The sequence below is a fragment of the Ovis canadensis genome, chromosome 13 (genome assembly GCF_042477335.2).
Source record: "Ovis canadensis isolate MfBH-ARS-UI-01 breed Bighorn chromosome 13, ARS-UI_OviCan_v2, whole genome shotgun sequence".
NCBI lineage: Eukaryota > Metazoa > Chordata > Mammalia > Artiodactyla > Bovidae > Ovis > Ovis canadensis.
In genome coordinates, this window is record NC_091257.1 from 88781231 (window position 1) to 88808825 (window position 27595).

At 49.2% G+C, this 27595-nt stretch overlaps 3 protein-coding genes across 6 annotated transcripts in view; 1 reads left to right on the forward strand and 2 right to left on the reverse strand.

The window, feature by feature from the left end:
- Positions 1 to 27595, forward strand: part of STK4 (serine/threonine kinase 4) — a 122184-nt gene that overhangs the window by 89220 nt on the left and 5369 nt on the right. For 2 of the 4 annotated variants that reach the window (XM_069548637.1, XM_069548638.1), the window contains one exon: positions 1510 to 5786. In XM_069548637.1, coding sequence (XP_069404738.1) covers positions 1510 to 1668 — 159 coding nt within the window. In that variant the 3' untranslated portion in view covers positions 1669 to 5786. Of the gene's footprint in view, positions 1 to 1509; positions 5787 to 27595 lie in introns of those variants that run through there. The other 2 variants (XR_011248276.1, XR_011248277.1) reach the window with 2 other exon arrangements.
- On the reverse strand, positions 14606 to 19867 carry KCNS1 (potassium voltage-gated channel modifier subfamily S member 1). The gene is made up of 3 exons (XM_069546321.1): positions 19792 to 19867; positions 18057 to 19099; positions 14606 to 15076 (listed from the first exon to the last, which is right to left on the reverse strand). The coding sequence occupies exons 1-3, from the start codon at positions 19865 to 19867 to the stop codon at positions 14606 to 14608; spliced, it is 1590 nt and encodes a 529-aa protein (XP_069402422.1).
- LOC138416826 (WAP four-disulfide core domain protein 5-like) lies at positions 25115 to 27475 on the reverse strand. Its single transcript, XM_069546323.1, has 3 exons — positions 27339 to 27475; positions 25348 to 25488; positions 25115 to 25254 (listed from the first exon to the last, which is right to left on the reverse strand). The coding sequence occupies exons 1-3, from the start codon at positions 27421 to 27423 to the stop codon at positions 25115 to 25117; spliced, it is 366 nt and encodes a 121-aa protein (XP_069402424.1). The 5' UTR covers positions 27424 to 27475.

Genomic DNA, 27595 nt, shown 5'->3' on the forward strand with positions numbered 1-27595 from the left:
CTGGCCTGGCCTCGCTCTGATGCAGTGGACACTCCACACAGATGCCACGGCCACGAGGGCACGTGCCCAGCAGCTGCAGACCCAGGTGGGAGGTGGTGCCCCCCGGCCGTGGCCAGGAGCGTGTGTTGTCACACGCACTGCCATCTTGAAGCACACGGGGCTCCGGGCGCTGTGCCAGCAACCCGGCAACCCCGGTCTCATTTAATTCTTACAATAAACGGGGTGAGGCCCTGTGGTCCCACTTCCGTAGGTGAGGAAGCCCCGAGAGACTGGTCACTGGCCGGAGTCCCGCAGCATCTGCACAAGGCGGAACCATGTTTCCGACAGAGGTTGAGTGGGTTCTCAAGCCCGTGCTCTGCCAATCTGCCTTCTTCCAGTGCTGCTTAAGAGGGGACTCTGGGTTTGAATCTTGACTCTGCCACTTCTTTTCTTTTTTTTCCAAAGATTTTTTTGATGTGGACCATTTTTTTTTTTTAAGCCTTTATTGAAGTTGTTCTACTATTGCTTCCATTTTTATGTTTTGGTTTTTTAGTTGAGAAACATGGGATTCTAGCTCCCCCAACCAGGGATCGAACCCACACCCTACTACCTTGGAAGGCAAAGTCCCAACCCCTGGACGACCAGGAAAGTCCCTTGACTTTGCCACTTCTTGCCCATGAGACATTGGGCAGGTCATGAGCCACCCTCTTCCTTGGCTTGTTCATCTGTAATGTAGGGATAATACACTGAAATCACAGAATTGTCATGAGGATTGAATTAATGGATGTATAATATTAATATACATCAAGCACTCAAGTGTCTGGTACGTGGAGAGCACTGGGGAAACGTTCACCTTTGTTATTAATGTAGATATTAGGTCCTCTTTTTTTTCTCTCTCTGCCTGATGGAAACTTCATCTTAGAAGTTTCAGGGCTTCTCCGACTACCCCCCACCCCCCGCCCACACTCAGGGTTTGTGTCTGTATTCCTGAGACACAAGTGCTTACTTAGAGTGGTGCCCCCAGTAGACGCCAGCGATGACCAGTGTGCCGTTGCCAAGACAGTGTGTGGAGGCGGGGTGGTGGGGAGAGCAGCTGTCCTGGTGCAGCATCCAGGAGACATGGCCACCGTGCACACAGCCATCTTCCGGGTAGGATGAGAGCTAGGAGGGAGCCGTTCTGCTGATTATATACCAAGGTACTGTTCTAGTAGTGCCCTAACCATGAATCCAGTGTAACTAACTTACAAGAGAGAGGGGAGGTGAAAGTCTCATTCATTAGGTTCCTGGTCAAGAAACAGTAAATCAGAGATTAGCACTTAGAACCCTTTCCGAGGGGGATTTCCCTGGTATTCCCATGTTCAAAGCCAAGGGTGCTGGTCAGTCCCTGGTCAGGGAACTAAGATCCCACAAGCCAAGTGGTGCAGTCCCCCCACCCCCCAAAAAAAGAGAAGACCTCTTCCTAGGATAGGTTGTTTCCAGAAGCCACTGGCCTGGGCCTTGTTGTGACTGTGCTGTCTGCCTCTGTTGTAGCTGAAGAGCTGGACGGTGGAAGACCTTCAGAAGAGGCTCCTGGCCCTGGACCCCATGATGGAGCAGGAGATTGAGGAGATCCGGCAGAAGTACCAGTCGAAGCGGCAGCCCATCCTGGACGCCATTGAGGCCAAGAAGCGGCGGCAGCAGAACTTCTGAGGGCGGCCCAGCCCCAGGCCGCCAGTGAACTCCGGCTCACTCGCCCCTCCAGCTTGCCTCCCTCATCTCTCCAGAGCCCCCTCTGCGAACTCAGGAACCAAGAAGGTGCACCAGCAGCCAAGGCTGCAGAGCCAGTCAACACGCCACCCCGCCGTGTGTATTTGAAGTGGACAGGTATATATCATTTCCCAGGACTCACGCGGGCGCTTTGAACCTCAGACTTTCCCACCCCAGAACCAGAGACTCCTCGTCGAGTGAGAGCTGGGAAAGTGTCACGTGGTCTCTTTGTTTTTCTTCTCCCAGTAGCTTTCAGTGGTTCTTTCTGGAAGACTTTTTAAAAATATATATATAAATATGCGCATATATATATAAATTATAACTAGATTCCCCACGTGGTGTGGTGGCATCTCTGTACAGGTACAGTTTTAAAACAGTTGCCTCTTTTCTGTAAGATGACGGTACTATGGAACACGAGGGCAGAGGACACCAGGAGGCTTCGAGGCCCTCCACGCCCTGGAGCCGGCCTCACCCTCTGGCTGGGCTGTGCTGAACAGATGAGGTCGGGGTCAGTTCCTTCGCCACGCTTTCAGCCTTACGCGGGCCACCCCTGGCTTCCAGAGCTATTAGTGATGTCCTGGGAAAGACAATTTGCATTGGCTTTCTGAGTCCCAGGAGAAGCCTGGCACCCTCCTTGCGAGCTTGGCCTTTGCAGTTTCAACACCTTTCATCCACCTCCACTCTCCCAGCTGCCTAGAGTCACAGCACAGACACTGCCCAGTGCCTTAAGAGGAGACGTGATCCAAGCAAGGGCACAGGCCTACCCGGAACTCCCTGCAAAGTGGGGCTGCATTCAGTCTGCAAAAGGGGAAAAGGCTTTCCAAGTTCTCGTCATTCACGTGAAGGTGACACCCGTGGCATTTTGCTCCATGTTCCTTACAGACGGGTAGGGGGCGTTGCTTTTGTGACCACATTCAAACATGTGACTCTTTTCTTTTTTCATTTTTCTGCTTGGGGTCTGGAAAGGGTTAATGAATATCAGACCAAGATTTGTCCTCCAGGAGACTCAACCCAGATGTGTAGGATGCCAAAGCTGGAAGGGACCATGTAGATATCATCTGGCCTGATGGCAGCCCAGAGCAGGGAAGTGACATGGCCCAAATCATGAAGCAAATGAAAGAAAGCACTGGAACTGGATGGTGGGGCCCTTCACTCCTGCTTCACTGGGCTAAGCAGCCCCTTCTCTGAAGGAAGACGCTCACGTCCATTTTGGTAAGGTTCCAGGGAACCCTGCTAAAGGAAACTTGCCTGCCTTTGTCTCTTCAGTAGGCGACTGGCTGTGAAGAGATTCCCACAGGGAGCCAAGATCATTCCGTTTCAGCCATCCCACAAGCTCTACGGCATCTGCCAGGTAGCACACGAGCATCACACAGGTAGACGCAGAGCCTAAAGCAGGTCATAGGGTTTTGCAACAGACAGCACTGAGCCATCCCTCTGCAGCTTTGGCTCGGGGCCACATGTCCCTTAGTCACATGGCCGAGAGCAGACAGTTGGGAAAGGCAACTGCCTTTTTATTTTTCAGAACGTCTTCCCCTCAGATAGGGGAGCCGTGACTGGGTTGCACCTAAGGATACTGTAATTTGACTCCATTGTTGCTCTTGCTGCCCAAACCTGGGAATCAGTGGAGAGTCAGGGATGTTCCTCTTCTGTGGCCAGATTCTGTTCTTTGCAGTGACAGCAAGTTATTGAAAAGGCAAGGGGCCATTGCTTGTCTGCAGGGCTTGGCCAGTTATGCAGCTACTTGGCAGATACAGAGAACAGAGGGCAATTTGAGGATCCTGCTATAATAGTAAAGGGCAGCTAGCAATCATGACCACTTACTCTATGCCAGGCACTGAGCTAGGTAGGTAGGCTCTTTATGTCAGCTCCAACCTCCCCAATAACTCTGTGAATTAAGTATTTTATCTCCATTTCATAGAGGATGAAGCAAGTTCAGAGAGAAAAAAAGTTCTTTCCATAGGTGGTACACCTAGTAAGTGATAGAATCAGGATTCATAGCATCACCAAGTGGGACCAGTATTTACAGGGAATAGGAAAACCACAAGTCTTTTTAAAAATGTTATTTTATTCACATATAGTTGATTTACAGTGTTTTGTTGGTTCTGCTGTTAGTGAAGTGACTCAGTTACACATGCTTTTTCATACTCTTTCCCACTGTATTTTATCGCAGGATATTGAATATAGTTCCCTGTGCTATACAGTGAGACCTTGTTGTTTATCCAACCAGCCTTCTTAAAAATGAAGTGACTGCTTTTCTTGCACAGACTAAAAAAACCCAGGCTGGCATTTTTAGGTTGGGAAACCACTGAATCAGTCAAGTCTGACAGTCAAGTGAGTTAAAAAACCAAGTATGGAGCATGAATTTCCCTGTATCATCTGCTGTGCTAATTAACAGTCCTGCCTCAGTTTCCCCCTCTCCCTCCCTCCCCCTCTCTTTCTTGTTTTTTTAAAGGATTTTGCACTTGGCCAGACAGGAGAGGAATGCCCATTTTCTCCCTTCCTAAGCTAGATCCAAGTAACAGAAGGTTCAGTTTTTCCCCATAAATATTTTCTCGGGTGATGAGTCTTGATCTGAAGTTTATTTTGTTTCAGCTCCTTGTGTGCGTCCACCATGCTGGTCCAAAAAGCGCATCGCTCTCCAGCTGAGCTAGACAGAGCCCTTTGGCCAGAAGTCAATTTATTTTGGATGAGACAGATTTTCTGACAAGGTGTGTTTGTTTTCTTATGCCAGGAAGGCAGAGAAGTCAATCCTAGCCATTTTTTCCTTGGATACTAAATTCATGATAGGTCGCTGGCTTCCTGTAGAGCCCTGAGCTTCAATCGTTTGTGACTCCAGCTTCCACGGAACTCTGGGCCTCTAGCTTGTTCTCCTCTAATAAACAATGACCCAGACCTAACTGTGTCTTTTAAAAATCTCAGATCCTCCAGGAATATCTTTATTGCTTCCTCATCAGTAAATTTTGCAACAAATTTCTATTTTTATTTTTTGTTGTCTGTTCTCCCAGCCACCAGCTGATAGACAGATAGATGGACTGGTGGATAAATGTTTGGTGTGATGGATAAATAGATAGATATAGACAGAACCAATACTCTGAAGCAACTTAAGAACTATGGCCTTGATTCCTTGAAGCTGTAGGTTCTGACCCAGGAAACATTTACTTAGCACCTGCTGCCAGCAATTTATTATACCATTTCAAACTCAGTAGCACTTACTGGTATCAGGAATGAGAGAGGTGACACCAGTATAGACCCCATAGATACTAAAAGGCTAGTAACAATTTTATGAACAACTTAAATAAAACAGACAAATTCCTTGAAAGATACAAAGTACCAAATCTCACTGAAGAAGAAGGAGATAGTCTGAACAGCCCCACATCTACTAAAACTTAATATCTCTGAGAGATACAGGTGTCTTTGTCCTCGTTTTATGGAAAAGGAAACTGAGTCTCCGAGAGGTAAAGTCTGTTGCTCAAGGTCAGGTAACTGGAATACAGCAGAGCCAGAGCTCATATCCAGGTCTTTTCTTCCAGTGCCCTTTCTAGCATACCATGTTGCCTCTAAAGACTGCAGCTCCTTTTTTTTACCTGAAAATTGTTCCTGCCCAGTGCACATCCTATCATCCCATCCTTTCTTAAGCACTGTGTCTGTCTTTTCATCAGGATTATAGTCATTGTATTTGGAATTGATGTACTTTTTTGTGTTTGAGGGGGGAAAGAAAAACTCTTCCACCAGCTTGCACTCGGACCAACTTGGAAAAAAAAAAAACTTAAATGCTGTTGCAGACGTACAACTTAAAAATGTGAAGTTTGTAGCTTTAACTTTTTGTAACAAAAACTAATAACACTGGCTTAAGTGCTGACTTGAAATGCTATTTTATAAAGTTTGGATGTAAATAATCAATTGAGGTCAGCAGTTTGTATATGTATGAGACATAGCTTCCTCCATTGCCCTTTTTTTTTCTTAAATTGAGATGCTTCCTATGTGCTTTTATGTTAGAATTGTTCTCCCTCCTTCCGCCACTTTGTCACCTTTGTTTTAAATAAACTGTCCTTTGGACCAGAGACTGTTCTCTTTTTAAAAACAGCATCCTCCATCTGCAGCCTGGATGATGGTATTGTGAACCACTGACTCTGTGCTGTGTTTGTTCTAGAATCCAGTGCCAGGGGAGAGGCAGGTGGCGTAGGGAGTAAATTTTTGTTGGACACCTGCTACGTGCCAGGTACGGAGCTAGTTGTCAGGGGTTCAAAGATGGAACCAGACACAGCTCTGGCAGGCCACTCGGGGAGTCAGTCCAGCCCACGAGCACACAACATCGACAATCTTATGGCAGAAGGAAGTACACGGCCTGCAGACACAGGAGGAAGGAGCAACAGTCAGTTCTTCTGGGATGTCCAAGGAAGCTTTTCTGGAGGAGGTAATAACATCCTGAACTCACTAATACAAAATGAAAAAGAGGGGATTTCCCAGGTGATCCAGAGGTTAAGACTCCATGCTTCCATTGCAGGGGGCATGAGTGATTCCTAGTCAGGGAACTAAGATCTTACATGCCCCAGAGCAACTAAGCAACTTCTCTCTAGTTAGAAAAGCCTGTGCACCTCGACTAAGAGCCCACATGCTGCAACTAAGACTTGATGCAGCCAAAATAAAATAAAAGATAAAGCAGAGTAATAAGGTTGAGAGCAGTGTGTGTGTGGCAATGGGGGAAATACAGCTCTACACAGAGGGATCTGTGCCTGCCCCAGAAAAGATGACTTTTGAAATGAATAACAAGAAGCCAGCCAGGTGGAAGGCATGGACGATACCCATTCCAACCTGAAGGAACAACAAGAACTAAGGCCCTGAGGCAAGAACAAAAGCTTGACTTGCTAGAAGGACAGTCACTGTTCCTGGAACAGAGTGTTTGAAGGAGTAGGTGAGGTGAGTAGGTGGTGAGGTCAGAGGGGTGAGACAGGGGCATGCAGGGCCATGTGGTCTATGGGATGGGGTTTGGATGTTTATTCCTGATAAGACGGAGGCCATCAGAGGGTCACTATCCAGCCTCATGCACGTGTATGGGGTAGCTACTCTTTATCCCTCAGCATTTGTCTCAGCCAGCATCCTGCTTTGATGAATGATGTAACTGAGGCCCCAGATTCGACCACATTGATTCTGAACTCAAATTTGGGTTTCTTGACCCCAGCTGGGGCCTCAAGTAGAAGAATGAGCCTGACTTGTGATCTCTGGACATGCAGCTACTTCCTTTCCTAGTGCCCCCTGTGCAGAGTTGCTTTACTAAGGAGAACACGAGCTCTGAAGGGGATTGCTGAGCTCTCTTTCCTGAGTATATTTTGAGGGTTAATATGTTACAGTATCAGGCATTTTCACATGTATTATCTCACTTGATATTAATACTCTTGAGTTGTAGGAGTTTATTAGATCAAGACAAGTGAACAGCTCAGAGAGGCAAAAAAAAATCCAACTAAGATCACACAAAGAAAAAATCCAGCTAAGATCAATGCAAACAAATAGAGGAAAACAACAGAATGGGAAAGACTAGAGATCTCTTCAAGAAAATTAGAGATACCAAGGGAACATTTCATGCAATGATGGGCTCGATAAAGGACAGAAATGCTATGGACCTAACAGAAGCAGAAGATATTAAGAAGAGGTGGCAAGAATACACAGAAGAACTGTGCAAAAAAGATCTTCACAACCCAGATAATCACGATGGTGTGATCACTCACCTAGAGCCAGACATCCTGGAATGTGAAGTCAAGTGGGCCTTAGAAAGCATCACTACGAACAAAGCTAGTGGAGGTGATGGAATTCCAGTTGAGCTATTTCAAATCCTGAAAGATGATGCTGTGAAAGTGCTGCACTCAATATGCCAGCACATTTGGAAAACTCAGCAGTGGCCACAGGACTGGAAAAGGTCAGTTTTCCTTCCAATCCCAAAGAAAGGCAATGCCAAGGAATGCTCAAACTACTGCACAATTGCACTCATCTCACATGCTAGTAACGTAATGCTCAAAATTCTCCAAGCCTCCAGATGTTCAAGCTGGTTATAGAAAAGGCAGAGGAACCAGAGATCAAATTGCCATCATCCACTGGATCATGGAAAAAGCAAGAGAGTTCCAGAAAAACATCTATCTCTGCTTTATTGACTATGCCAAAGCCTTTGACTGTGTGGATCACAATAAACTGTGGAAAATTCTGAAAGAGACGGGAATCCCAGACCACCTGACTTGCCTCTTGAGAAACCTATGTGCAGGTCAGGAAGCAACAGTTAGAACTGGGCATGGAACAACAGACTGGTTCCAAATAGGAAAAGGAGTATGTCAAGGCTGTATATTTTCACCCTGCTTATTTAACTTATATGCAGAGTACATCATGAGAAATCCTGGGCTGGGAGAAGCACAAGCTGGAATCAAGATTGCCGGGAGAAATGTCAATAACCTCAGATATGCAGATGATACCACCCTTATGACAGAAAGTTAAGAGGAGCTAAAAAGCCTCTTGATGAAAGTGAAAGAGGAGAGTGAAAAAGTTGGCTTAAAGCTCAACATTCAGAAAACGAAGATCATGGCATCTGGTCCCATCACTTCATGGCAAATAGATGGGGAAACAGTGTCAGACTTTATTTTTGGGGGCTCCAAAATCACTGCAGATGGTGATTGCAGCCATGAAATTAAGACGCTTATTCCTTGGAAGGAAAGTTATAACCAACCTAGATAGCATATTCAAAAGCAGAGACATTACTTTGCCAACAAAGGTCTGTCTAGTCAAGGCTATGGTTTTTCCAGTAGTCATGTATGGATGTGAGAGTTGGACTGTGAAGAAAGCTGAGCACCGAAGAATTGATGCTTTTGAACTGTGGTGTTGGAGAAGACTCGAGAGTCCCATAGACTGCAAGGAGATGCAACCAGTCCATTCTAAAGGAGATCAGTCTTAGGTGTCCTTTGGAAGGAATGATGCTAAAGCTGAAACTCCAGTACTTTGGCCACCTCATGTGAAGAGTTGACTCACTGGAAAAGACTCTGATACTGGGAGGGATTGGGGGCAGGAGGAAAAGGGGACAACAGAGGATGAGATGGCTGGATGGCATCACCAACTCGATGGACATGAGTTTGAGTGAACTCCGGGAGTTGGTGATGGACAGGAAGGCCTGGCGTGCTGCAATTCATGGGGTCACTGAGGGTTGGACATGACTGAGTGACTGGACTGAGCTGAAGATCACACAGCTCCTAGTAGAAGAGATTCAAGCCCAAGGCTCTTTGGCCTCAGAGCCCGTATTCTTTACTCTGAACCACATGGTAATGCTCAGTCTCCCATCACATACAAATAATTTTCATACCTTCCCACCTGAGAACAAGCCAACATAGGAAAGTAGAACAGGGAGAGAGGAGCTGGTGACCTCAGTTGAACCTCTGGAACCCCTGTACTTAGGACACCTTGTTGGGTTTCTGTAACTTGTAACTGAAAGAACTTTACCAATCCGAGAAGGGAGGAAGAACTGGGCTTTGGCTACCAACCCAGTTGGAGGTTGACTCTGAGATGGGCTTCTTGGAGACCAACAGGTCCCATCCAAGGTCATGCAACTGGTAAGTGGTGGAGCCAATATCTGAACCAGATCTGACTCCAAGAGCAAGCTGTGCCCAGTCCCTCCTCAATGCTTGGATTTCCTGAAGGTTCTGAACCTATTCCTTTGGAAAAAGGGTACCAGTCAACACCCATCCTTGTCCTGCTCCTCGTTTCTAGCAGTCATGATTCTGAAAGACACTGTCCTTTTCATCTCAAAGGCTCCTGCCATATGAGGTTAGCTTCTCAGCTTATTAAAACTTTCTGGAAAATTCTTTCTACACTGAGGCACAGGACTTGGTTGGCCTGAAATAAGAAGGCTGGTAGTCATCAAGGACCATCCCAGCCAGCACCTAAGCGCAGCGTCCAGAATCCAGAGGAAAGAAGAAATTCATAACAGGACCCACATTTCAAAGTCACTTCCTTCAGCGATCCCTGGGGAGTTAAGTTTGGCAGAGGAAGTGATGGCAGTGGGCCGTGATGCCAGGTGAGAGCACTGCAGTATTAGGAAGCCCAAGTCTGAATCCCTGATTCATTGCTCTTTTTTATTCACTACTTCTTGACTATGACTAGTTTCCTGAATCTGCCCAATTATGATTACACTATTTTATTACCGTTGCTGCTTTCCTGCAGGGTTATTGTGAGAAGTATATGAGATAAAGGATGTGAAATCACTTTAACTGTAGTCTGCCAGACACATGAAGGGTGGTTATTAGTCAATAAGAAGTGAAGTCGCTCAGCTGTGTCCAACCCTTTGCGACCCCATCAACTGTAGCCTACCAGGCTCCTCTGTCCGTGGGATTTTCCAGGCAAGAGTACTGGAGTGGGTGGCCATTTCCTTCTCCAGGGGATCTTCCCGACCCAGGGATCGAACCAGGTCTCCTGCATTGTAGACAGACGCTTTACCGTTTGAGCCACCAGGGATGATCTTTACTCGAGAGCCTCAAAAAGTACCTTATGAGTCAACCAGCTTCCCTTCCACCTCCACTTTCCAGTATGAACACAGTGTGTGTGTGTGTGTTAGTCGCTCAGTCGTGTCCAACTCTTTACGACCCTGGACTGTAGCCCTCCAGGCTCTTCTGTCCATGAGAGTCTCCAGGCAAGAATAATGGAGTGGGTAGCCATTTCTCTTCTCCAGGGGATCTTCCCAACCCAGGGATTGAACCTGGGTCTTCTGCATTGCAGGCAGATTCTTTACCATCTGAGCCACCAGGAAAGCCCGTGAACACCCTGCTTGGTCCTTATTTGAGCTAAAAAGCTCATCTCCACACAAACAAACTCAAGTATGACTGTGGACCTCCCTGGGTCTTTGTTTTCTGATCTGTAATAGACTGAGGATGTGGCCCTGACTTAAGCCACTGTGATAGTTACAGATCGCCACCCAACACCCAGGCTTGAGTTTTTATTAATGGAATGAAGCATACACAACTAACCTGGAGGAAGGACTCTGGCATGAGTGGAATGTGAACATTTCTCTTGCAGAAGGACTTGTGGCCATTTTCCAGGGTAACTGGGTGTGGAAGGAAGGGAAAGACCCAAATCTTTTAGGGAACTTTGGATGAAGACTTTGAGCTATTAACAATTTTGGGGGACCCAGACGACCACCGTAGGTCCACCAGTCATGTGAAAACATGTTTTGACCTTGGTCTCTGTCACTGGAGGTCTAGTGGGATCCCACAGCTATCCTGTATCTTCAGTTCGGAGTGATAGCTGGAAAAGATCCCTACATTGGCTCCCAGACCCATGAAGGCCATTATAATACAAAAGGCCAATAGAATTCAATTAACTGTGTCAAAATAGAGAACTCAACAGAGATCCCACATCTTTCAGGGAGGCTAAAAGATTAGTGCTTCTACCAAAACTCCTGCAGGGTGATGACTCCTTTCAAAACACCATTAGGGACTTCCCTGGTGGTCCAATGTTTAAGATTCCTTGCTCCCAATGCAGGGGGCCTGGGTTTGATCCTTGGTCAAAGAACTAGATCCCACATACTGCAACTAAGACCCAGCATAGCCACATAAAATTTTTAAAGGATGAGATAATAAAATTAAATAGAATTTTAAAACAAACAACAAAACCGTTATTTTTCCCTGTTTGGTGCAAAATTAGAAGAGGCTTAGAAAATGACATTAATCAAGTGTCAATTCCCATCTTAGCTTCTGTGTTAGAAACATGCTCCTAATTACAGTCCCTGGAGCTAATATACATCTAAGGGAATATGACCCTGCTCACACTCTGATTTTGGATTTCTGGCTCCCAGAAATGAGAGAATAAATTTCTGTTGTTTCAAGTTTGTAGAAATTTGAAGCCACCAGAAACTAATACACCTTCCAATAAATTAAGTATCATTTTAAGGAAGTCAGTTTCTCTTGCTTGCAAACAAAGAACTCTAATTGTAACTGTTGTTCATCATTTCAATTATTTACTCTAATGAATTATGCTTTCTGACTAAGTAATCAGCTGGATTCCTGTTCTTATCACTTATGTGCTAAGTCAATTCAGTCTTGACTGTTTGCAACGCTATGGACTGTGACCTGCCAGGCTCCTCTGTCCATGGGGATTCTCCAGGCAAGAATACTGGAGTGGGTTTCCATGCTCTTCTCCAGGGGATTTTCCTGACCCAGGGACTGAACCTGCATCTCTTATGTCTCCTGCACTGGCAGGCAGGTTCTTTACCACTAGCACCACCATCGCTTATAAACTGTGCCTCACTGAAGACTAGAACCAGAGATTGCAGATTCTGAGTCACTCCACATGTCACCCTCCGTCTCTAGTCATCCAGAAAGCACACCAGGCAGCCAGCTTCACACAGGCAGACACAGGTCCCTGGACCCAGACTCTTTATTTGCATCACGGTTTTCAATGATACACAGGAGAGGGAGTAATTTGTTGCTTTTCTGCCAGGACCACATGCAGCCTCATGATGGATGCAAGCCAGACGATGCTTCCCTGAGCTTTCCTCAAACCCGCTCTAGGGACTCAAAGGCTGGAAGCTATCTGGCTCCTTGGTATGTTCAGCAAGACTGTAAGGGTGGCGCATGCAGCCCTTCAGGTCTCTGTGCCCTGACCTGGGCAGAGCCAGGCTAGGAATTATGTGAGTGTGTAGGAGGGCTGGTGTGTGCGTGGTGAATTCATAGGCAGCCCCTTGGCTTAGCTCCAGTCTCTGCTCCAATCTGGAGACTCAGAATCCACCCACCTGTGGGGGCCGCCTGTGTACTAGGCCCTGTGTGGGACCCAAGGCCTTCACATATGCTGTTCCCTCTGCTTGAAACACGCTTCCAGGCACCCCATTGCCTGATTTGGTATTTATCCTTATGATGGGGTGACCATTTGCTCAGAAAAGTCTCCTCTGACCTTCTTGGTTAATGGTCCCTGCTCCCTTACAGGCTTCCAGTTCCCTTTACTTCATAAAACGATTACATATTTATGTGATTATTGGATTAAAATCCACTTCCTCCACTAGTCTATAAGCTTCACGAGTGTAGGGATATATATTTTGCTCCCCATTGTATCTCTGGAACCTAGTAAGCAGTTAATAATTCAAAAGCCAGGTAGGTGACGCAGATCTGAGAAGTGGTGGAGCTGATACAGTGGCGCCTGTGTGTATGAGGAGATGCAGGGGAAGCGGGGGTGGCTATGGGGAACTGGAGAGCGTGTGCCTGCCCCAACGATGTCTGAATTAAAAAATACACTAAAAATACTGTTCGGCCAAACAAAACACATCTGCAGGCCATACGTGTAGTCCCAGCTTATGCCCCTTCCAAAAGGTATTGGTTGAATGAGTGAGAAAGAATCTATAAGGAAATCATTTTTAAATCCTCAAAACGCAAGGAGGAGGGAGGCAGAACCTCCTTTTCGATCTCAATTTCTCCCTCTTTCTTGAGGACAAGGTCTCTCTCTATTTCTCTTTCTCCTCAGTGCCCAGCATCCTGTGGACTGTACAAATCAGTCAATCCATTCAACGTTGACAAAACACCTGCTCCGAACCAAGCTGGGTTCAATCAGACAGCATCTTCCATCTTGGAGCTCAGTGTAGGGCAAAGACAGGGCCATAGTCCAGCCATGATGGTCCTGTGTTGGCTCTCCTAGCCACAGTATGTGGAAAGGGCTGTGGGAACCCTTCCCTCCCAACTTTCTCGGCAAGTAGAGAGAGGATTCAGCAGGTGAATATAAGAGATATGGCCCCAGAAAAGAGGAGAGCTGGACCTGGCCAAAAGGGGCAAGAGGCTCAAGCATTGCCTAGCTGGTGACCCAAGGTAGGGCTGGAGGTCTGTATCACGGGAAGAAGGGAACTGCCAAGGTCAGTCTAGGGGGATCTGGGAAGGGAGACAGATGTCCAGGCACAGCAGCTCCTTGCCATCAACACTTCAGAGCTGAGCTGGCTCTAAATCAATGCCACCCCTGCTCCATTTGGCTTTCATCTCCCTCTGGGGCACAGACTGTGACCATCTGATAAATGGACTGTGACATGGAGATGGAGCAGCCCTAGCACAGCTGGGTCTAGACTTCAGGCCTCAGGCTGGGGCCCCTTCAGATTTTCTGTATCTTAAGCCAGGGAGGAGTCCTGGGAGGAAGCCTCAGGACTATTGCTTAGCAAGTCTTACCCATCCACTGAGGAGGCAGCCTTCTAGTCCTTCCTTCCAGACCTCATCTTTGAGACCTAATTCTTGTTGGAAGGTCCTGGCAAAGAACCACAGATGAGGTCCAGGGATTCTACATCTGAATCCCCTGTCTGGCCCTTTCCCTAGCTCTAACAGAAGTGTCTAACCCTATGAACCAACTCTGGAGGCCCATGAACCACCTAAAACCACCTACAAACTTCGTGAGGGTAGAAGAAAAACCAGAGCAAGAAATATTGGCCTTGGCAGATCAACAAGCTGGGATTCCAACCTTGGCTCCACCACTTCTAGCCGTGTGATATTTAGGCGTCATTGTGCCTCTCTGAGCCTCAGTTTCCTCATCTGAGAAATGGGGATAATTCTCATCTTCTAACATAGGGTCAATGGGACATGGCTAACAGATAGGAAGTGCTCAGGAATTGTTAGCATCCTTTTGACTTTCCCTCTTTGGCTCATGCCTATACTGTGGGTGGCTTTTATTTATAAAGGTCTTTGGGTTGCTCCACAGGCTCATAGAGTCTAGGATAACACTATGTTTCCCTGTCTTTGGAGGAAAGGACCCAGCCTCCAGGTGTTATTTCTGAGGCCAGAGTGAGTGATCCTGAGAGGTCATGCCACGAAGAAGAAGTTAAGCAGGGGAGGAATCTCTGCTCCATTTCAGCTGATTGCAGGGGTATGGGAAGGGGGTGCATGGAGCCCTGGTTTTAATACACCTGAGAGTTTGGAGGCCCACTGGAGGCCTGGGCCTCCAGGTCTTCAGACCTGCCCTCCTGGGAGGTCTCGCGAGACGTCTCCAGAGATGCCTCTGACACCCCATCGATGCTGCTCAGCAAGTCCTCAAACTCCCGGTGGTCGCTGTTGCGCACGGCGGCTTCCAGAGCCTTCTGGCGCCGGTAGAAGTGGGAGAACTTGTTGAAGATGATGGTGATGGGGAGCGCCACAACCAGGATGCCCCCCAGGATGCAGCCCGAGGCTGCCAGCTTGCCAGCCACCGTCACTGGCACCACGTCCCCATAGCCCACGGTGGTCATGCTCACCGTGCCCCACCACCAGCAGGCTGGGATGGTGTCAAAGCCCACGTCCTCCTCCTTCTCGGCTGTGTAGGCCACACCAGAGAACACAGACACCCCCACGGCCAGATACAACAGCAAGATGCCCACCTCACGGTAGCTGTGCTGGAAGAGAATGCAGGAAGCCAGGTGAGAGCCGGCTTGGCTTACAGACTTTGTGTTGGGAAGGTGTGGAAACTGAGGCTCAGAGAGTCCTAGGGGCAGGTCTGAAGTCACCCAGCAAAGCAGAACTGATGCCAACACCCAGGGTTCCCTGCTGCACACTAAGATCTTTCAACTATAATAGCCAGCAGATAGCCCTGAGATTGAACACAGGCCTGATTTCTGTTGTCCAAAGTGAGTGCCAGCTAAGCCATGGCTATTTCTCCTAGCGCAGGGGCCACTGGTGACACCAGCCAGTTATGGAAAGCTCAGAATTTTTTCCACTGTTGCAGAACCAAGAGAACCACAGTTTATATTCCACAATGCAAAGAGGTGGGCTCATGTCCTTTGGTCTATCCTATTTCTGATAAGGACAAAAATATTTTCTGCCACTCAAGGAAGCTGAGAGGATACATAGGTTCCCTGGACCACCTATTGAATGCACTTGCTTGTGGGTATGTATATTTGTTCTGCCTCTGAGGCCAAGCCCTATGGCACTGATTCTCTAGGGTGACTGTGCCCCATGGGGCATGCAGCAATGTCTGGAGTCATTTGGGGGGTAGATGTGCTACTGGCATCTAGGTAGAAGCATCTAGTCCTGGCATCAGTGGTAGAGGCGAGGGATGCTGCTAAACACCCTACAACGCACAGGACAGCCCCACCAACAAGGAATTATCTGGCCCTAAATGTCCACAGTGCCAGGGCTGAGAACCCCTAGTCTGGAACAGGGCCTCCCAACTATAAGGTGGAGAGAAACCATGTCTGGGCATCAGTGGTAGAGGCGAGGGATGCTGCTAAACACCCTACAACGCACAGGACAGCCCCACCAACAAGGAATTATCTGGCCCTAAATGTCCACAGTGCCAGGGCTGAGAACCCCTAGTCTGGAACAGGGCCTCCCAACTATAAGGTGGAGAGAAACCATGTCCGGTGCTGTGCTTAGTTGCTCAGATGTGTCTGACTCTTTGTGACCTGTGGACTGTAGCCTGCCAGGCTCCTCTGTCCATGGGGATTCTCTCAGCAAAAATACTGGAGTGGGTTGCCATGCCCTTCTCCAGGGGATCGACCCAGGGATCGAACCCAGGTCTCCAGAATTGCAGGCGGATTCTTTACCATCTGAGCCATCACCGAAGCCCGTAAGGTGGAGAGAAATCAGGAAGGGGGGACCAATTCAGTATTTCTGGGGTTATTGCTTAGTTGCCAAGTTGTGTCTGACTCTTTTGCAACCCTGTGGACTGTAGCCTGCCAGGCTCCTCTGTTCATGGAATTTCGCAGGCAAGAATACTCAAGTGGGTTGCCATTTCCTTCTTCAGGAGATCTTCCCAAACCAGGGATCAAACCCAGATCTCCTGCATTGGCAGGCAGAGTCTTTATTTTTGAGCCTTAACTCCAGGTCTGCGACAGGGCCAGAGATTTTGCAAGCTCCCTGGTAACAAGAAAGCAGCCAGGGTCTCATCAGGAGTCTTTCACCCGTGTCTTAGACTCTGCAGCGTTGGCCAATACTCTTCTCCTTCCTTGTAGAAAATGTCAGCAGCATCAGGCCCTGGCTCCCTGCAGGGTTGGAGGCAGGGTTCTGGGGCGCTGGAGAGATGCCGAGTTCAGGAAGTCTGGCAAATGAATTCCCTCTACCTGCCCCAGCATTCTGCCCGCTGCCCTGCTTGCATTCAGCATCCCAGCTGCCCTGCCATAAAAGCATGCAAAAGGTTTTCCTAAGCTATGCGTGGAAGGGACCTTTTAGCACCTTTTAGGGATTCTTAACAGGGTTGCATGGACCTTCAGGAGGAGCCGAGGTGCTAGAGTCAGGACCAGCTGGACTCCTCTCTGGGCGGTCCCACTTACTCCCTGAGGAACTTCTGACAAGTCCTGCCACCTCTTGGAGCCTCAGTTTCCACATCTGCAAAGTAGTCACAGAAATACCTGCCCTGTTTAAAACTTTCACAGGATCCCCTATTCCCATGGGATAAAATCCAAAGTTGTGGGCCAGGGACTTCCCCGGTGGTCCAGTGGCTTAGACTCCATGCTCCCAGTGCAGGGGGCCTGGGTTCAATCCCTGGTCAGAGAATTAGATCCCACATGGCCCAACTGAGAGTTCTGGTGTGCCACAACTAAGACCTGGTGCAGCCAAATTAATTAAAATAAAATATTAAAAAATAAATTGAGGGCCCTTCAGTACCCTCCCCCACTTACCTCTCCAACCTCCTCAGTGGGCATGTTCTTCCCTCCAGGTCCCCCTCCCAGCATCACCCTTATTCCCCTCCAAACCTTCATCCAAGCTGTTCACATTTCCTCCCTCCTCCAAACAGGTCGATTTCACCCCCTTGAGGGTAAGCTTGCCAGGGCAGCGATTCACCCACAGCGCAGGGCCTGACACAGGGCGGCTGCTCAATAAGTTGCAACCAGGCTTTAAAAAGCCAACCCTCAGACATCAGCTTCGTCATCTACCGGAAGGGAATAAATAATAGCACCTTCCTGAGGATAAAATCGAGAATGGATATGAAACTGGCACAGAGGCAGCATTCAGTTAAGTGTTAGCTCTGGACCCATTGCTAGACTTAGCCTAGGCAGTGTGACCTATGATACCTGTGTTCTCTGATAACGCCAGCACAAAGGCTCATTGGGAGGAGCCGGCTAGCACCCTGCTTTGCATATTTTTATGATAGTTGACTTGCAAAGAGTCGGACACGACTTAGCGACTGGACAACAACAACAATGTTTTGACAGATAGCTCCAAAGTAAGCTCTGTCTTTTTTTTTTTTTTTTTGGTATGTTTTTGGTTTGGTTTGGTTAAGCTCTGCCTCGGTTTTCCCCTTCTCCTCTGGGAAATAGAAAGGCCTCCTGTTGAAATGCACACCTGGAATCCTCAGCCTGGACACCGCAGACCTGGAAGGGCCCCTGTTCACCAGCCCCGCCGTTACACCCACCTCCCCCAAACCCCTCCCCCTACCTTGAGTGTTGCGCCCAGCGAGCGCAGGCCGGTGGAGTGGCGCGCCAACTTGAGCACGCGGAAGATGCGCATGAGACGGAACACCTGCACCACCTTGCCCAGATCGCCCAGCTCCTCGCCACCCGCTCCGCCCCGGTCTCGGAGCGCCGCACCGGCCAGCAGCGTAAGGTAAAAGGGCAGCACGGACACGATGTCAATGAGGTTGAGCGGGTGGCAGAAGAAGTTGCGCGTGCTGGGCGCTAGCAGCAGGCGCGACGACACCTCGAAGCTGAACCAGGCGATGCAGAAGTACTCGAGGCGCCGCAGCACAGGATCGTCGCGCACGCCCTCCGGGCTGCGGCCCGCGGCCACCGCTGCCACCGCGGCCGCCGCCTCGCGGGCCTGGTACTCGGGCAGGCTGTGGATGCACATGGCGGCGATGGAGGCGAGCACCACGCCGATGGAGACGCAGCTGAAGAGCTTGCTGGGCAGCGAGTAGCCCGGGTTCTCCATGGTGAGCCAGAGGCGGCGGCGCAGGCGGCCGCAGCGCGCCGCCCCGTAGCGCGCCAGCTCGCGCTGCACGTCGGAGATCTCGTCCGGGCACGGGTCCACGCTGCTTGGCGTGTCGCTGTCCTCGTCCCAGGCGCGCGGCCGCGTCACCCGCCGCTCCAGGTAGCGCGCGCGGCAGCACGTGGCCAGCGCGCTCTCGCCCAGGCCCCAATAGTCGGCCTCCTGGCCAAAGGCGAAGACGCACAGCTCGTCGAGCACGTGCAGGTGGCCAGTGCGGTAGAAGTGCAGCAGGCCCAGGAAGAAGCCCGGGTGCCGATCGAAGTAGAACTCGCGCGCCGCCGCGTCGTAGTCGTCGCACAGGCGCCGCGCCTGCTCCTCGGACGCCGCGGCCTGCAGGCGGCCCAGCCGCGTGCCTGGGAAGCGCGCCAGGGCTCGCGCGCTCAGCCGCCGCCGCACGCCGCCCACGTTCACGCGCAGCGCCTCGTCGCTTCGCCGCCAAGGGACCCGGGCGCTGGGCCCCGGGGACTCGCTCACCATGGCTGAGGCACCCTGGCCTGCGGACAGGGAGGGTCACGCTGAAGGGCGCGTCCTCGGACCTCCCTTCCCCAAAGTCAAAGTGAGGTCGCTCAATCGTGTCTGACTCTTTGCGACCCCATGGACTGTAGCCCGCCAGGCTCCTCTGTCCATGGGATTTTCCAGGCAAGGGTACTGGAGTGGGTTACCATTTCCTTATCCAGGGGATCTTCCCTACTCAGGGATCAAACCCAGGTCTCCCACATTGCAGGCCAGACACTTTACCATATGAACCATCTTGGAAGCCCTAGAGCCTAGCCCCTTCCCCAAAGACCAGGTCTAAATTCCCTCCTTGCGCCATCCACCAGCCAAGTGTGTTGGAGGTTCCATGTGAATCGTCTGGTATGCCATAGGCGCACAGTGAGTGTCAAGTGCCCTCTGGACTCAAGAGTCAGACTTGGGTTTGACTCTCTCTCACTCCTCGACTGGTGGTTTTTCGGCCAAATCATCAAGTCCGCCTCCTTCATTTACATAAAGGAAATGCTGAGCTGTACCTTGGATGATGAGAACTATTGAAGGCAGGATGTCCTGGAACCTGGTGGCTGACCATACAATATGTCTCCTTGCCCAAACTTGGATTTTCGCATACCAGAGGTTTCCTACCGGATCTTGGACAAGCCGGTACTTTGAACTTCAGTTTCCTCTTTTACACAATGGGATAGTTAATGCTTACTGTCTAGGGTTATTGAGAGAATCAGTTTAGACCAGAAGTTCTTAAGATGCGTTCCCTGAGCTAGCAGCGTCACCATCACCTGGGGATTTGTCAAAGATGCGCCGTATTCTTAGCCTGCTGGGGACTTGCTGAATCACAAACTCAGGGGAGGGGATTCAGCAGTGTGTGTTTCACCAAGTTTGGAGGGTGATTCGGATGCACGGTCAGGATTGCGAGTCATTGGCTTAGACTTTTTAATCGGTAGAGTCTGTCAGAGGGCTTCGGTGGTGGCTCAGCAGTAAAGAATCCACCTGCTAATGCAGGAGACATGGGTTTGATTCCTGGGTCAGGAAGATGCCCTGGAGGAGGACATGGCAACCCACTCCAGTATATTGCCTGGAAAATCCCATGGACAGCGGAGCTTGGCAGGCTATATAAAGTCAGTCCATAGGGTCGCAAAGTGTCAGATACGACTTAGTGACTAAACAACAACCGTAAGCATCAGTCAAACAGAATTTTGGCTCTTGTGTGACCACAGACAAGTCATGTCACCTTTCACAGCTTCTGTCAACCATCGCCAGGGGTGGTTAAAAATATTAAATGACCTAATGTCTTTAGCAGGCCTGGCTCCAGAGGGGTGTAGTAAGTTGTTCACCTGTTTTACTGTCTCCCAGAGTTAGGCAAACCTGGGCTTATCACCACCCCAATGCAGCTGGAGCCTTGAAGAAGATGCTTTTCTCCAGATTGCTATTTCTGGCACGATGCACAATTCACAATGCAGACAATAGCACCTGCTCCCAAAGGCTGGAGGATTAAGGTGGGTTATGGATGTGCTCAGCCTTAGTGGATACACAGGAAATGTTAGATCCTTCCACTGCTCACTGTCTCCAAGCTCTGCTGGATTCAAGGGCTAGTGACCACCTCCTGACCCTCAGTAATCTCATCTGGACTGTGGGTTCAGTAATGCCTGCTTCCCAGGGTGAACCAGGGACTGAGTTTGTATCCAGCCGCTGGCCTAGTGCCTGACAGGAAGCACGCAGGGTACCTTTCACTCACTCTGAGCCTAGTGTTTAATTAAGTGGGGATTTTGTCCTTACCTCTGTCACTTGTGTGACCTCTGGCCAGTCTCCTCCAGCTCTGGGTTTTAGCTCCCTTATCTACAGAATGGAGATAATACATTCCGGTGAAGAGTTATTGTGAGTATGTGTGCAGAGGCCCCTGGAACACAATAGATGCTCAATAAATGTCAATTCATCGCACTTCCCTCATTAGACTTGGGTTCAAATTCTGCATCTGCCATTTACTAACTGTTGACCTTGAGCAGAATCATGCCCCTCTCTGAGCTTTGGTTTCCTCATCTGTAAACTGGGGAACATCATACTTTTCATAAGACGTTTTGAGGATTAAATGAGGCAAATTGTTAATGGGCAGCACCATTCCTGGCACATAATTCATGCACAATAAATACATATGTGATGCCGCTCCTATGCCTCTGCTGGACTTGGAGTCAAAAGATGGGGTTTCTAATCCAGTTCCATCACGCATTAGGCACATGACTGTGGGCAAATCCTTTTCCCTTTTTTCTAGAACCCACCTTCCTGCTTTATGAAACAAGATGAATAATTTAACAAACCTTCCCTGACAAGAATCTGAATATCAGTAAGAAAGATTAATGATTTGCTCAAAATCATTTGCTCAAAATTATTATCCAGCTAGCCCATGGCACAGTTGAAGCTGGAGACTAGACTTTTTGATTCAAGACTTTCCATACATTAATTTTGAGCACCTACTATGTGCTGGTCCCTTCTCTGGGCTCTAGATACTCTTGACTGAGTTTAATCCCTCCACCCTGACTGGGAGGTTTTCGACTCCTGCTGTACAGATGAGTCGATGGGTCAGCCCCAGAGCTCAGCCAGTCCCACACTGCTCGCTCCTTGAGGGCCTTCTCATAGTGGGGCCCCAGGCACTGGGAACCCCGGGGCAGCCTGGCTTCCCATTCTTGCAGCCCACGCCCCTTCCCCTAACCTCGTGGCTCCCCGCTCCCCAAGGGAGGTCCCTTACCTGTAGGGGCTCCTCCAGGGTGCCTGCAGGCCGTGTGGTTCCCAAAGGCACAGAGGCTGGAGAGCCGCTGTCTGGGCGGGATCTCTCTGCCCCGCGGCCCCTCTGTGCCTCTGCAGCCTGCAGCCAGAGGCCCCGCTGCCGCCTCTGCCCAACCTTCCTCCGTCCCCGGTGGCTGAGGTCTATTGATCGCTGCCGCTGCCCGGGGAGGGAGCCCGGAAGCAGTGGTTTCTATTCCTGACTCGGATGAGAGAAGAAGGGGGGTGTATGGAGACTGGGCCCCCACAGCATCCTCACCAAGTCAGGGGCCAGGGGATGAGGGGTAATTTGGTGGGGGGGGGGTCCCTGTAGAGAAGGACAACAGTAATAATAGCTTCGTTAGTTGAGTCCTTAATATGAGCCAGGGGCTGGGCTTCAGGTGGCTTATCTAAGTTCTTGCCGGCAGGGTCTTCTGTTCCTTGTTTCCAGGTGTCACTTGCTCAGGGCACTTAGCTAGACCTTGTGGCCCTGGAATTGGAACTCACATATTCCAATATTTCAGCAGCGACATCTTGAAACAGGGAAGCCTGAAACAAACCATTTTGCCCCCGAAATTCAGTGTCCTTACCTGCCCACAGAATTCCTGATTCACGGTGGCAAGGGTAAGACAGAACCCTGCCAAGGAGCTTTGTCAAAGGGTGTGACCCACAAGCTTTTATTAAACAGCTATTGTGTGCCTGGTCCTGAAGATTAGGACCTGGATACAAGAAAGGATTCCTACTTTACAGATATTGTTATTAATAATCATGGCTTATTTATTGAGCACTTACCTTGGTTCCAATATTCTATAGACCTCATCTCTTAAACTGCACAATGTTTGTGGCATAGGCACCATTATTATTATTCCAATCTTGCAGATAAGAAATGTAAGGCTTTGAGAGATGAGGTGACTTGCTCAAGGTCATATGGTCGGTCGACTTCTGAGTCCTCTAGGCCATCAGTGTCTGATAGATGTAATGTGAGCCACATTTAGGCTTTAAATTTTTCTTAAGGCAACTTTTAAAAACAGTAAAAAGAAATGGGTAACATTAGTCTTACTACTATACTTTATTTAACCCCAATATTATTAATATAATTTCAACATGGAATCAGTAAAAAAAGTATGAATGAGATATTTTACATTTTCACTTTTGTGCTGTTTTCAAAATCCAGGTATTACTTTGGAGGAGGTTGTTTGTTTTTAGTATTTATTTATTTGGCTGCACCAGGTCTTAGCTGTGGCATGTGGAATCTTTACCATCTGAGCCACCAGGGATGCCCCACATGTGGGCTCTTTTACTTGCAACACGTGGGGTCTTTTCTTCTTTTTTTTAGTTGCAGCATGCAAACACCAGGCCTTCCCTGGTGGCTCAGACGGTAAAGCATCTGCCTGCAATGCAGGAGACCTAGATTTGATCCCTGGGTTGAGAAAATCCCTTGGAGAAGGAAATGGCAACCCACTCCAGTACTCTTGCCTGGAAAATCCTAAGCATGGAGGGGCCTGGTAGGCTACAGTCCACGGGGTCGCAAAAAGTCGGACACAACTGAGCGACTTCACTTCACTTCACTTCATGCAAACTCTTAGCTGTGGCATATGGGATCTAGTTCCCCAACCAGGAATTGAACCTGGTCTCCCTAGCAATGAAATTAATCACCTCATAGTTTCTGTGGATCAGAAATCTGGGCATGGCATGGCTGGATTCTCTACTCAGGGTGTTGGCAGAATTCATTTCTCTGTGGTTGTAGGATGGACCTTTTCTTGCTTGCTGTCTGCTGGGGATCACTCTCAGGAATGTCCCTTGGGATGGCTGTGTGTGTGTGTGTGTGTGTGTGTGTGTGTGCACGTGCGCTAAGTCGCTTTGGTAGTGTCTGACTCTTTGCTACGCTATGGACTGTAGCTCACCAGGCTCCCCTCTCCATGGGATTCTCCAGGCAAGAATGCTGGAGTGGGTTGCCATTTTCCTTCTCCAGCGCATCTTCCTGACCCAGGGATCGAACCCTAATCTCTTACACCTCCTGCACTGGCAGGCTGGTTCTTTACCACTAGTGCCACTTGGGATGGCTGTCATCCCCTTGACACCCCCACTCATTAAGCTCTGACTATGGACCAGGCCCACAAGAAATAGAGGCCAGTGAGTTATTATCCAATGGTAGAGTCAGACCCACCCATAAATAATGACATCTCAACTGTTCAGACAACATTTCCCCGAATGTGGAGCAATTTGAAATTATCTTGGGTGTGTCTGGATGCAACATCGTACAACAGTGACTCTTGCATTGAGAAAATTCTTTTCAATCCTTCTGATCACACCAGCAAGAATATCCCAGATTAGAGATCTGTGTCTTTAATGTCTCTTTAACCCTCATTAATCTTCCTTTATTACAACAGAGACAGAGAGCAGGCTTCAGGCTCACAGTTCGGCCAGGTGGCAGTATCTAGCCAGAATCTAATATTATTATTTCATATCATCTAATCAGACATGATTTACTTACATGGAACTTAATTGCTTTCATTGCATCTGTTTTTACACTTACATTCTGTTTGTGAAAAGTGTCCCTGCTTATCCCATTTAAAGTAGTGATATCCAGTTTTTCTTCTCAAGTAAATTTATTTTTATACAAAATGAGTCCCTTGGAAGAAAAACATTAGGTCAATAGGAGTACAGGCAATACACAAAATATTATGATGCTATTTTGCAGATATGGCGAACACTGTGAACAGATTGATGTTTGGAAAATTCTTCTAGAACAGTGTTTATTAGAAGGTTGGAATTTCCACTGGCAGAGGGGCTTCTCTCTGGATTGCTGGGTCCCAGACCCCACCCATCTTCATATCTTCCTGCAGAGAACCCCATCCCGAGGTTCAGAGTTATGGATCCTAAGCCAGAATTAGCCTGAGGAGAGAGAAGGAAAAGGTTAACCCCCTTTCCATAATAAAGCTCCGGGTTCTGGGCCTGATTCCCCCATCGAGGCCCCATCAGCCCAGCCATGAAGGCAGGATCCCCCGCCCTCCTTCACAAGGGCAAACTGAAGCTCCGAGCATTTAGGGCTGTGGTCCAGGTGATGCGAGTTCAGCAAGAGAACAGGGACCCCCAGTTCCTCTGTCATCCTCAGAGAACCCCTCCCACCCCATCCACTTTTCCAGTGCTGGCCACAGGAGGCCCAGGCTTCTGGGAAGGTTCCTGTTCAGCTGGTTGAACTTGAGGAATGTCTTAGGGCTGGGGCTCAGAGAGGGAAGGAGCGTGCCCGAGGCATGCACAGCCCTACCTCAGACAGGGTTTCTGCAGTCCCGGCCGCAGGCGCCCAGGCAGCACCGCTTTCGGCCCTGGCAGTCCGAGTCCTTGGAGCACAGGTGCTGCACGGGGCTCACGCAGCGCAGACGGTCCTCAGGGCATCTGCCCATCTTAACTGCAACACAGGGACCGGGTGAGCCCTGCCTGTGCCCCGGCCCTGGCGTCTGGGGTCTGGCTGGCGATCAGCAAGGTGGAGAGGGACCCTTACCTGAGACCTTCCGGACACACTGGAGGAAGCACCCTTGGCGACAGCACTTCATCCCTGAGGGACACTGGCTGTCTTGCAGACACTGATCAGGCACCCGGAGGAGGCAGGGCCCGTCATCCGGTGGGCAGCCCCCAGACTTCTCTGTAAGAGAATTCCCCAAATTTTGCCACTGGAGGCAGTTCAGAATTCAGTATAAGTGCTGTCCTGGGGATAGCATGATCTAAATTCTCCATTCCATACTTCTTTGCCCATCGTTTGCAATTTTTTTTTTGAATGGACTTGCTTTTTTTTTTTTAATTTTTTTTTATTGACATCTAAAGTGAAATGTAACATTATGTTAGTTTCAGGTGTGCAATGTGATGATTTATTTTTTATGTCCTGCAAAATGATCACCACAGTGTCTCATTAACGTCCGTCACCATCATAGTTAAATTGTTTTTCTTGTGATGAGAACTTTTAAGATCAATTCTTTTAGCTACATCCAAATGTGAATTATAGCATTATTAACTGTAGGCACCATGCTGTACATTATATCTTCGTGACTTACTTTATATCTGGAAGTGTGTACATTTTGATCCTCTTCACCCATTTCACTCGCACCCCTACACCCTAGCTTTGGCAACAACCACCCAGTGTTTTCTGTATCTGTGAGCCTGATTTTTTTGTTTCTGAGATAATCCCATACAGTAGTAATCTCTCTCTGATTTATTTCGCTCAGCACAACGGCCTCAGGTCCATCCAGGCTCCTGTAAATGGCTGGCAAGGCTTTTGCTGCTGTTGTTTTTTAGTTTGTTTTGTACTCTAAGCCTCAGTTTTCTGTCTGTGAAATGGGAAGCTAAACTCCATCCTCCCAGGGTTGGTTCGAGACATATAAGGCAGGGGAAAAAAATAACAATTTTAAGTTCAAAATCTCCACCGGGGCACCTGGACCGCGCCCGGCCCAGCCCCAGCCCATCTCTCTGGTCTCTTCCTCTCCCCTGTCTCCACCTGGCGGCTCCTGATAAACTCCATGCTGCTTCTCTTTGCAGGCCCTGTTTTCTTGCCCCGTGTATTACTCTCAAGTTTTCATCTGCCTTTCATCCCTAACCTTCTCTCCAAATCCAGGCTCCCCACTCACAGACATATACACAGAGACCCAGTCATATACACACACCGGTGGGGTCAGAGTGTTACAGGCCCAGAAGGGATGGAGGTGGAGGCATCGCCTGGGTGGAGAGGCACCTGTCTTGCTATCTCTGCAGCCCCAGCCTCTCCCATCTGTTGACAGGTCAGACTCGGCCTTTTAAAGGAGGAGGAGGAGAAGAGAGGTAGGGTAGGTAGAGCTTCCTTCCGACAGATCCCCGATCCCAGAAACCATGCCTCCTACTCAACTCAGGAGTCCCTTTCACAGATTGGGCTGGGAGACAGAGAAGCCTGGAGAAGGACACAAACAAGATGGCAGGGGGCCAGACCAGACCTCGTTCCCACAGAGGATGACAGAAAAGACCATCTCCCTGCCATGCAGACCCACAGGTCCAGACGCCGCCATGGAGACACCAAGGAGCAGGGACCGACCGTCCACTCCAACCCTCCCCAGAGGCACAGGAAGACACGTGTTCTCACATGGACACTCATGCAGGCTCAGACACACGTGTGTGGTCGTCCCTAGGGATACGTGGGCAGACACAGATCACACCGACAAGCAGGCACAAAGCTACACATATGACTAGAGGTAGACACACGCGTGTGAACACAATCCTACACTCAGACGTGTAGACAGGCAAGCACCGGGAAACTGGCAAGAAAACATTTACAGCTGCACGCGCAAGCAGGCTGACGGGCATGAAGATGTACAGACAAGAGGCAAGCTGCTGGAAGCACTAAGAAGTGGTCACACGCACGCACACACACACGCTTATACTTCATTGCCTGTCTTCCCCAAAACCCTTATTCTCGCCTTAAAGGTAGAAACCACCTCTGTCCCTGGAGCAGAGGAACCTACCCATACTCACCTCCCTTCCTCCTGCCCAAGGCAGCAGGTAACTGGCTCCCCAAACCCAGGAGGGCCACCAGGAGGAGGAGGCTCTGGCCTCTCATATTTCTTTTGCTGACACCTGATAAGGTAGAACCCAGAGGCCCCCAGATTAACACCTACTAACCTTGGGAGGCTAGAGCAACTGAGTTAAGGGAGGAAGGAGAGAGGATAAACAGAGTGGTATGTGTCTGTCTCATCCTGGCCCCACCCCCTGCCCAAGAGCCACCGTGCAAA